The 11,491-nt window shown below is 39.6% G+C and overlaps 1 protein-coding gene across 3 annotated transcripts in view; it reads left to right on the top strand.

Annotated features, from left to right (window-relative positions):
• Positions 1-11,491, top strand: part of SHQ1 (SHQ1, H/ACA ribonucleoprotein assembly factor) — a 111,408-nt gene that overhangs the window by 5,432 nt on the left and 94,485 nt on the right. For all 3 annotated transcript variants that reach the window (XM_011971279.1, XM_011971280.1, XM_011971281.1), the window contains exons 3-5: positions 745-867; positions 1,941-2,095; positions 8,210-8,322. In XM_011971279.1, coding sequence (XP_011826669.1) covers positions 745-867; positions 1,941-2,095; positions 8,210-8,322 — 391 coding nt within the window. The remainder of the gene's footprint in view (positions 1-744; positions 868-1,940; positions 2,096-8,209; positions 8,323-11,491) is intronic.

Below are 11,491 nucleotides of genomic sequence, written 5' to 3'. Positions count from 1 at the left end.
AGCACTATATTAGTGGAATAGTGGAATAGTTGAACTGAACTTCAATTTGTACAGAAGTGGCTGGGCATTTTTTTTATTTATTTTTTTTTTGAAACGAAATCTCGCTCTGTTGCCCAGGCTGGAGTGCAGTGGCACGATCTCGGCTCACAGCAACCTCTTCCTCCTGGGTTCAAGCGATTCTCCTGCCTCCGCCTCTCGAGTAGCTGGGACTACAGGTGCGTGTGCCACCACGCCCAGCTAATTTTTGTATTTTTTAGTAGAGATGGGGTTTCACCATGTTGGCCGGGATGGTCTCGATCTCTTGACCTCGTGATCTCAAAATGCTGGGATTATAGGCATGAGCCACTGCACCCAGCCAGATTAATAATTTTTTATAGAAATGACAGCTTCTGAAAAACCCTTGTTAAGAACCTTTTTCTATCTTGACTTGTATTCACCAAATCTATGAGGACATAGTTTTAGAGCTCTGTAAAATAGAATTGTATTTTACCAAGGCATATATTTCTTAGATATATTTATGAAGTCTTTGACTATTTTATTTATTTTTAACTTTTAATGAAAAAAATTTTTTATTATTTTCTGTAGAGATGGGGTCTTGCTATGTTGCCCAGGGTGTTCTTGAACTCCTGGGCTAAAATGATCCTCCTGCCTCAGCCTGCCAGAGTATTGGGATTACTGGTGTGAGCTATTGTGTCCAGCTTTTTGAATATTTTAATCTAAGTGTAAAACAAATTTATCTTTAAGGAATTTTTACCATTCGCCTGCCCAAAGAAACCCCTGGCCAGCATTTTGAGGGACTGAACATGTTAACTGCTCTTCTGGCACCAAGAAAATCCAGGACAGCAAAACCACTTGTGGAAGAAATAGGTATGTTTATTGCAGTTGGGAGGAAATTAAGATAAATAGAAATATTTGGAATGCTGTGTATTTGTAGGGGAAATGGGATATAGTGAATAGGAAATTGAAGAAAATACTTCAGGTATAAGGTGCTCATGTGAAACCATATGAAAATAGCTTCTTTGGTGATATAATTAAGACATTAAAAATCCTGTTGAACCAGATCTCTCACATTTTTGGACCAATTGAAGCAGCATTTTGTGGTTGGCAAAATATTAGCATCTTGAGCTAACATCAGAAGTATACAGTTCAGTGAGTTACGTAAAACAGGGGTCCCCAGCCCTCTGGTTGCAGACCAGTACTGATCCATGGCCTGTTAGGAACCTGGATGCACAACAGGAGGTGAGCGGAGGGCCGGGAGTATTACTGCCTGAGCTCTGGCTCCTGTCAGATCAGATTAGATTCTCATAGGAGCATGAACTTACTGTGAACTGTGCCTGCGAACGGTGTAGGTTGCGTTCTCCCTATGAGAATCTAAAGCCTGATGATCTGAGATGGAACAGTTTCATCCCCCAAAACTATCTCTTTACCCCTTTGATCTGTGGAAAAGTTGTCTTCCACAAATCCAGTCTTTGGTGCCAAAAAGTTTGGGGACCACCGATGTAAAGTGAACACCACCTCTGTCAAGAAATAGAGCATTTCCAACACCCCGGAACCCCATCCTGTATTCTTCCATTACTTTGTGCTCTCTCCAGGGTAACCACTATTCTCTGTTTTGCCTGTTACTGTGTTGCATATATAGGTCATACAGTATGTGTTGTTTTTGTCTGGCTGCTTTCACTTAACATTATTTTTGTGAGATTTATTCATATTCTAGCTGAGATTCATTTGCTTTCATTGCTATGTAATATTCCATTGTATGAATATACCACATTTTTGGTTCTTTTTTTTTTTTTTGCTATCATGAATAGCGGAGCTATGAATATTCTTGTACGTGTCTTTTGGTACATCTGTGTGGGCATTTTTTCCTATACTTTTTCTTCCCCTAGTTGTGCTTAAGTCCAATACTTAAAAAAAATTAAATTAAAATTTAACACATTCAGATGCTTCTGAGATTCCTGAGGAAGTAGTTGACGATGAAGAATTTGACTGGGAAATTGAGCAGACACCCTATGAAGAGGTATCAGAAAGTGCTTTGAATCCGCAGTGCCACTATGGATTTGGAAACTTAAGATCAGGAGTGTTTCAGCGGTTACAGGTATGTTGTCTTTCTGAAAGATCTTGATCTATAGGATTTTTCCATTTGGATATTTTAATTTCAGTTATGCTTATACTCAGTAGTTTTTAAAAGTAATATTACAGGAGGTGATTGTATTTAAGCACTTAGCACAGCTAAAGTACATAGATGTTCATTCCCTTCCATATCATTGGCTGTTCTGCCTAACTGTACTGCTCTTACAGACGCCCCGTGGCTTTCTTTTTTCTCCCCTTTATTCAGTATTCTAGACATGAAGTTTCCAAAGTGCGAAGCAGAACTCTTCTCTCATACTTCCTGCAAAGCTTTATGTTTTATACTTCTGAAAAATGTGATCATGTACTTACGGCATGATGTCTCTTCTTTTCTGTATATACATGAAATAGAATGTTCCTGGCGAGAGTGAGATTATGTGTTTTGATCAAATTGTCTAATTCTTGGTGTGTAGTAGGCACTATTGTCTATTCTTTTTTTTTTTGAGACAGAGTCTTACCCTGTCGCCAAGGCTGGAGTGCAGTGCAGTGGCGCGATCTGCAACCTCTGCCTCTCAGGTTCAAGCAATTCTCCTGCCTCAGCCTCCTGAGTAGCTGGGATTACAGGTGCCCACCACCACGCCCAGCTAGTTTTTTGTATTTTTAGCAAAGATGGAGTTTTACCATGTTGGCCAGGATGGTCTCAAACTTGAGCAATTTGCCTGCCTTGGCCTCTCAAAGTTCTGGGATTACAGGCATGAGCCACTGTGCCCAGCCCATTGTTTATTCTTTTTTTTTTTTTAAGACAGAGTCTCACTCTGCTGGAGTGCAGTGGCATGATCTTGGCTCACTGCGACCTCTGCCTCCTGGGTCCAAGCGATTCTCCGGCCTCAGCCTCCCAAGTAGCTGGGATTACAGGTGCCCATCCACGCTTGGCTAATTTTTCTATTTTTAGTAGAGATGGAGTTTTGCCATGTTGGCCAAATTAGCCGGATGTAGTGGTGCGTGTAATCCCAGCAGTTTGGGAGGCCGAGGCAGGCGGATCATGAGGTCAGGAGATCGAGACCATCCTGGCTAACATGGTGATACCCTGTCTCTACTAAAAATACAAAAAATTAGCCAGGCATAGTGGCACCTGCCTGTAGACCCGGCTACTCGGGAGGCTGAGGCAGGAAAATCCCTTGAACCGAGGAGGCGGAGGTTGCAGTGAGCTGAGATCGTGCCACTGCATTCCAGCCTTGGCGACAGAGCGAGACTCTGTCTCAAAAAACAAAACAAAACCTGTTTAGAATGTGGTTTATTATCGTAAGACATATATGAATTTACCAAGGAGAGGGAAAAGACCCAGGTTCTGGTCCTGCTCCTGCCTATGTTTAGGTTTGGGATACCAGGCCAGTTATTTGACCACAAGTAAGTTTTGTCTCCTCTTTTGGAAAGTAGGGATAAATTTGCCCACCTACTTTATAAGGCTGTCTTGAAAATTTAAAAAGAGAATGCATGTGAAAAGTCTTTGGAAAGTGTAGAATGCTGTAAAGACTCCTGCCCTTGAAAAATATAAAATGCTCTCAAAATTCCTTAAAGGGAACAAAATTGAGATTTACTTAGGAGCAAATAATGCTGATAAAATAGCCTTCCTTCTAAAAACTTAGGTGTTTTTCTGCTGAGTTGTAGTCTGCCCATATTGTCTGCTTGATCACAATCGCTGGTGATCTCAGAGGTAATTAGAATAGTCAGTTTTGTCTGTAGCAGGAACGACAGTGAATGGACCTCAGTTGTTTGGCCAAGAGATAGTTTGTGGTCTGGCTGTTTGGGGCTTGCCAATCTAACGCTATACATGAATGATAATGAATGTCACACGACTAAGTACAGATTTTACATTTAGATTAGAAGTGCTTCTTGAGGCCAGGGGTTTGTTACTTAATTGTTGCTGCTGTTTACGGAAAATCCTTTTGAAGGATTTCTGACACGTTGCTGAGATGTTTCAGGAATGCCATAATGTGAACCTAGAACGATTCCCTTTTAGGTCAGAAATTCTTGTATCTTGAAAATGTTCACTTAATAAATTAATTTTTTTTTTTTTAAAGCTGCTATACTTTCTATCTTTTTGGATGTCTTAACTAATGTGTCAAATACCTGGATATTTATTACTTAGGTTAAAAACATTAAATATTAACCAATATAGTTCACTCCTGTCTAATCCCTTTTTGTTTACATCCCTCTATTTCCCATCAGAAATAAACCACTGTGGCTGTGCGTGGTGGCTCATGCCTGTAATCCCAGCAATTTGGGAGGGTGAGGCAGGCGGGTCAGGAGTTCGAGACCAGTCTAGCCAACATGGTGAAACCTTGTCTCTACTTAAAAATACAAAAATCAGCTGAACATGGTGGCGCATGCCTATAATCCCAGCTATTTGGGAGGCTGGCAGGAGAATCGCTTGAACCCAGGAGGTAGAGGTTGCAGTGAGCTGAGATTGCGCCACTGAACTCCATCCAGTCTGGGTGACAGAGTGAGACTAAATCTCAGGGGGGAAAAAAAAAAAAGGAAAAAAAGGGAAATGAACCACTGAGTTTAATGTTTATTATTCTAAGTGTTTAAAATGGCTTAATTGTCTAAAATCATTAAACTCTTCTTCAAATTTTAATTGCATGAGCATTGTTTTTCTAAACAATTTGAATGCATATTCCCTAATGTAGGGGGAAAACGGCTGAGCATCTGGGAAAACTCTAAGGGTTTTATAAAGTGAATAGTATACTACTTGTAGTATAGGTTTATAACCCCATATGTGGAATGCTGGGATCACACAAAGTTCTAAAAACTAAAAGTTTTAAAATATTTAATTTGATGGCAAAACTTAACCTGAAATGATACAGGTTTTTAAATCCCACTTAGTGTACATATTCAAAACTTCCTTGTAGAAGTAGTGTTTGGATATGGGCGCTGCCCCAGACGTCTTAGAGGGTATTACATAAAATATAGTGTGCGCGCCATGTTACCTTTCCAAACTCTGAGTGAATCCTGAAGCTCACCTTGCTCCAGGGGATTTGGATAGCACTGTGCTGAGTGCTTTGTGTGCAGCAACCAGACTTTTTCAGAAATCAAGTGTAAACCCAAGATTCCAAAAATTCAAATGTATCCTCTTGAAGGTATTAAGGTAGATATGTTTTATGAAATATTGCCACAGAAATCTTGCATAATTGGTTAATTACTTGTAGAGTTCTTCTGCATTCACAGCTGCTCTGTTTATGGCAGCTGTAACAAGTGGTTCAAAACTGAGTGATCATGTGGGGTTAATAATGTGACCCTATTTCTGTGAGTAAAGCAGCTAGAAGAAACTGAAATGATGATCACAAATAAGATATTTTAGAACATCTCTTCTAATTTAAAATGATTTTGAAAACTTCACCATTTTCTCAAATACTATTTTCGCACAAGTTTATTTTTTCTAGTTCTGCCCGTAGATGAAGAGATGTCCATACAGCTTCATTAACTATTCATATCAGTATTTTTACAGCTTTTTCCTCCCTCCATAGATGAAAAATGGCTTTTTTTTGTTTCTAAGAATAAGAGCAATACAGATTTATTATAAAAATATAATACAAAGAAGAAAGTAAAAAAATTCATAATTTCAACTCAGGGATCTTTTCTTCATTGACTAATTTAGCCCTTTACAGAAGTCTTTCACATTTTTTTGCCTCCAACTTTTTTTTTTTTTTTTTTCCTGAGACGGAGTCTTGCTCTGTCGCCCAGGCTGGAGTACAGTGGCGCAATCTCAGCTCACTGCAAGCTCCACTTCCTGGGTTCACACCATTCTCCTGCCTCAGCCTCCTCAGTAGCTGGAATTACAGATTCCCACCACCATGCCTGGCTAATATTTTGGTAATTTTTAGTACAGACGGGGTTTCACCGTGTTAGCTAGGATGGTCTCGATCTCCTGACCTCGTGATCCACCCACCTTGGCCTCCCAAAATGCTGGGATTACAGGTGTGAGCCACCGCACCTGGCCTGCCTCCAACTTTTTAGGCAGGATTTGCTTGTAAACTTCTATATTTTATACTGATAATAAGAAAATAAAATATTTTTGCTGAAACAAATTCTCTGAACATTCCTCCCTCTACTCCCCATACACAGAGATATACGCTCCCTACTCCTAGTCTTTTTTTCCTTTCTGAAATTGCTGCCAGCCACCAGGGTGCCTTTGGAAAACTGCCCTGCCTGCTCAAAGTCAGGACTTCACAACAAGCTTCTGGCAGTGGTGGCTGCCAGCAGCAACAATCCTAGAGTCTTTGGGCGCCAACCCAGCAAGCTCCTGGGACTGCTGCTGCCAGCGCCTCAGGACGCCAGGCTTGCTGGCCCTGTCCTTTTGGCTACACGGGGACCTGAGGCCATTGTTTCCAGGAGACCCACTAGCCGGATGTGTTCACTGTTCTTTATTTTCTCTCTGGATTGTCTCTGCCTAACCTATGCGTAAACTTCCATAAGCCTAATTTAAATCCTACATGACCTTTTTTTGGCAATATCTGTCTTTAAATAGCTGTAGTAACTAGTGGCCATAGCAGTTGTTTAAAAGAAAAAGGAACCTTTTTTTTCCTGCTGTAGTTGAACACTTCTCATCCTCTTTCTTCCGTTTGGTCGATTGATGCCTTCTACTTCTAAACCCCAAGCTACCTTTGCTTTTAGTTTGTTTCTGTTTCTTTTTAGGGTCCAGTTTGAACAGGGCTGCTGCATGTGACTGTGCATAGAACAAGCCTGGGTGGGGCTTGCACTGCCATAGAACACTCACGTTCTGCTGTGTACATGTTGCATGACTGTATGTGGAGGCCCTGAATCTGGAGGCCAGGGGGAAGAGGAGAGAGGAAAAGAGCTGCTTTATTTTATTTTATTTTATTTTTTGAGACGGAGTCTCGCTTTGTCGCCCAGGCTGGAGTGCAGTGGCATGATGTTGGCTCACTGCAAGCTCCGCCTCCTGGGTTTATGCCGTTCTCCTGCTTCAGCCTCCCGTGTAACTGGGACTACAGGCACCTGCCACCATGCCCGGCTAATTTTTGGTATTTTTAGTAGAGACGAGATTTCACCATGTTAGCCAGGATGGTCTCGATCTTCTGACCTCGTGATCCGCTTGCCTTGGCCTCCCAGAGTGCTGGGATTATAGGCATGAGCCTATAATCTCTCTCTCTCTCTTCCTCTCTCTCTCTCATAGAGTCTGGCTCTGTCGCCCAGGCTGGAGTGCAGTCCCATGATCTTGGCTCACTGTAGCCTCCATCTCCTGGGCTCAAGCCATCCTCCCACCTCTACCTCTCGAGTAACTGGGACTACCAGCGTGAGCCACCACGCCTGGCTAATTTTTGTATATTTTGTAGAGATGGGGTTTCGCCGTGTTGCCCAGGGTAGTTCGAATTCCTGGACTCAAGCAGTCTACCCGCCTTGGCCTCCCAAAGTGCTTGGATTACAGGTGTGAGCCATCACGCTCAGCTTGTATGTAGTCTTTTACAGGATCTGAAATCTGAAATGATCCAAAATCTAAAACTTTTTGAGCACAGACATGGCGCTCAAAGGAAATACTCTTTGGAGCATTTCGCATTTGGGATTATTGGAATAGGCCTGATGAATTGGTATAATGCAGGTATTCCAGAATTTAGAAATATTCAAGATCCAAAACACTGTGATCCCAAGCATTTCGTATAAGGGATATTGTCTGTATGGTAATGCTTTTTTAGGCCAGCTGAGCTAGACTATAGGAAGAAAGAAGAGACTATGTGTAGATGTCTGAAAATCAAGCCACTTTACGTTAATAACTTTCAAATATCTAGGTGTAAATGGGGAAATGGATGTTGAGTTAAGTGTTCCTGCTTGCTTGTAGGGGTTTATTCCATTCTGTTTTTTATGTTAAACTTTTATAGCCTTAATATCTGTCAGTCAGCTTGTTTGTTGTAAGGATTAAATGAGATAAGTTATGAGAAAGATCTCACAGGGCCTACCAAGTAGTAGGTGCTTAAACATTTGTTGGATTTGAATCTAAATGTCACAGGTGGCATCATGATTTACTGATCAGTTAGGTTCTTCCTGTGCTTTGGCATTTTGTATAAAATTTGAGTTTTAAATGCTAAAAATAGGAGATAGCAATTATTTCTTTTCTGGGTGTCCTCAGGATGAATTGAATGATGTTATTGATATTAAGAATCCAGATTTCACCCCTGCAGCTGAACGAAGACAGAAGCGCCTGGCTGCTGAGCTGGCCAAGTTTGATCCTGATCATTATCTGTGAGTAATGAGGTTTTTGAGGATTAAATAATTTACTTGACATTTATTTTAAAATTTTTGAGTATCTTTTTAACTCTGCTAGGGATGTGCGTTTTGGATTCTAGAAACTATTGAAGACTGAAGACCTTAATGGACGTTTGAATTAACCTACAACTGTTGTATCTCTGTAGTCTTTGTAAGATGTTGCCTCTTATATCTCAAGTTGTTCATCTTAGCAACAGAGAACTCTTCTAACGTACTTTTCAGTTTTTTTCTTGCCAGGCTTAAAAATATAATACTGAGGCCGGGCGCGGTGGCTCACGCTTGTAATCCCAGCACTTTGGGAGGCCGAGACGGGCGGATCACAAGATCAGGAGATTGAGACCATCCTGGCTAACACGCTGAAACCCCGTCTCTACTAAAAAAATACAAAAAAAACTAGCCGGGCATGGTGGCGGACACCTGTAGTCCCAGCTACTAGGAAGGCTGAGGCAGGAGAATGGCATAAACCCGGGAGGTGGAGCTTGCAGTGAGCCGAGATTGCGCCACTGCACTCCAGCCTGGGCGACAGAGCGAGACTCCGTCTCAGAAATATATATATAAATAATACTGAATTCATGAGACTATTACACTTCTTTTAAGTAAGCTTTTGGTTGTGATTAACGGTATGCATAAGTGAAAGTATGTTTCAGTTTCTTTAAGAATTTGAATGTACCTGTACCATATTTCTTGGCTGATCCCAGGATCTTCCTAATGCTTTCATCCACTAGCTCTTGTAATCAATGATAGGTTTCCAGTGAACAAGTAACTGTACTTTGTGGTAGAGTATAAATAGAATTTAATTTGAGGTTTTGCTGTATTTCCCACTGGCATTAATTGTATTTTTGGCTATAATGTGTCTCCATCAGGCTTACATTTGCGTAAAGAACTTATCTAATTAACAGATAGGTACATGATGACTTGAGAGATTGTGATACCTCCCGCTGGCCAGGATAGCAGCATTTCTTCCAAGGATTGTTGCTTGACCTCTCTTGGACACGTGGCTCTATTAGGATGCATGGAGAATGAGTGTTTTAAGTTGATGTAGACCTCAATTATTATTCTGGGTCAAGATTTTTTTAGCTTACATATATAGCTATAATCATTGTATCTCATTATATTGGTATAGTACCTGCAGCTTATAAAGTGCACTCATGTAATTATTCAGTTTTCACAACAGATGAGGAGAGGAGGTTAAGGGACTTGCTCAAGGTCACACTACTACTAAGTGGCTTGGCCAAGACTTGAAAAGAGTCTCTCCATTTGTCATTTTGTATATCCTTTTCATGTACACTATTTCAGTTTAACTGCTGTAGCTCTTGTGATTAACATTCTATCTCCTGTGACACAGTAGGATACTAATTGGAATGGCAGGGATATATCTTGTGATGTGCAAATGGAATGAGTGATGTGTAATGATAAATGGTTGAACTGTTTAACATCCTAAGGGAAACTGGGTAAGAGCAGGGGATGTTACATTTTGGAGGACATCTGAGAGATTGAACTCCATTTACATTGCTATTTCTAATTACCTTTATCTCTCCAATTGTGGTTTTAAAGGTCCACTGAAGAGTAATTTGAAGAAACCCATTTAAAATCATGTTGAATATTTAAAGTGGAAATTTCATTGTCAGCAAATTTCTCAGGCTAGCATAAAAACAGAGGGAGCTTTACAAGACTGAAATTTCAAGTGGGAGGGAGCTTAATTAGAAGAACTGCCTATCTCCTCTCTTCTAAACCTAGAAGAATAACTGTGGCCTGAGAGAATTAGGAAATTGGAATTTATAGTTAGCAGTGTGATATTATAAGCAGCCCTTATTTTTCTCCGTCTTCTGTGTGTTTTTATCCAGAAGCTCATTTTCTTTAATGCTATGCATGAAATATTCTTTCCACTTCTCAAAGAACAGTTCTTACAGGAATGGTTTAAATTTAGTTATGGGCTAAGTGAGGAGAGTGGGAGTCATGAGGTAAAGATTCTTTGTGACTTTTCTGATAGCAGTAAGACTTTGGCTCAGTGTAATTTTTGTGTTACTACTCATTATTAGCTGACTGACTCATCCAAATGTGTTAATATGATATGAAATGCAACTAAAATTCTTTTAAATTTTTAACTAAAAATTCTTTCTTTAGCTTAGTGCTTTTTTCTTGTTGTTAGTGGTTAAAACAGTGGAGGAAAAAAGGCTCACTTTAAATTACCATCTACCATGCAGATAATACATTGTAATATACACATGTAATACATAATGTTTGTAATATTAGCGTAATATTACCTGACTCACCCAAATGTATTAATATTAAATGAAATGCAACTAAAATGCTTTTAAATTTTTAATTAAAAATTTTTTTAGCTCAGTGCTTTTTTTGTTGTTGTTAGTGGTTAGAATAGTGGAGAAAAAAAGGCTCACTTTAAATTACTATCACCGTGTAGATAATACATTATAATATACACTTGTAACACATAATGTATATATTAGCATAATCAATAATGTATATAATATTACCTATTTGTAAGTTGTTTGACTTTGTCTTTACAAGTCATAGTGTTTCCTCATGTTGTCAGAATTTGGGGGGCTTTAGGAAAACGAATTTTAATTTCAGCCTAAGCAGAACACAGTGAAGTCAATTGATTGTAAAGAAAAATTTATACATTTCAAAGGCATATATATGATTTTAGATTGTTATTTAAAAGTCTTTTATTGTAAAATCTGGATGTTATTTAGGTATCTTTTTTTTTTTTTTTTGGCATGTTTTGCAGCCCACTACGGTGATCGGCATATCATAGACAATCCATAAATGTTTATTGTTTTTTATTATCCATTTCTTACTTGTAATTCCTTTGGGTTATTAGTTTTACACTAAAATATGTTGACAGCATCTTGAAACTTTTTTTTTTTTTAATTATACTTTAAGTTCTAGGGTACATGTGCACAACATGAAAGTTTGTTACGTATGTATACATGTGCCATGTTGGTGTGCTGCACCCATTAACTCGTCATTTACATTAGGTATATGTCCTAATACTATGCCTCCCCCCTCCCCTACTCCATGACAGGCCCTGGTGTGTGATGTTCCGCTTCCTGTGTCCAAGTGATCTCATTATTCAATTCCCACCTATGAGTGAGAACATGCGGTGTTTGGTTTTCTGTTCTTG

The sequence above is a fragment of the Mandrillus leucophaeus genome, unplaced genomic scaffold (assembly GCF_000951045.1).
Source record: "Mandrillus leucophaeus isolate KB7577 unplaced genomic scaffold, Mleu.le_1.0 Scaffold121, whole genome shotgun sequence".
Taxonomy (NCBI): domain Eukaryota; kingdom Metazoa; phylum Chordata; class Mammalia; order Primates; family Cercopithecidae; genus Mandrillus; species Mandrillus leucophaeus.
This window is presented reverse-complemented; position numbering and strand designations above follow the sequence as displayed.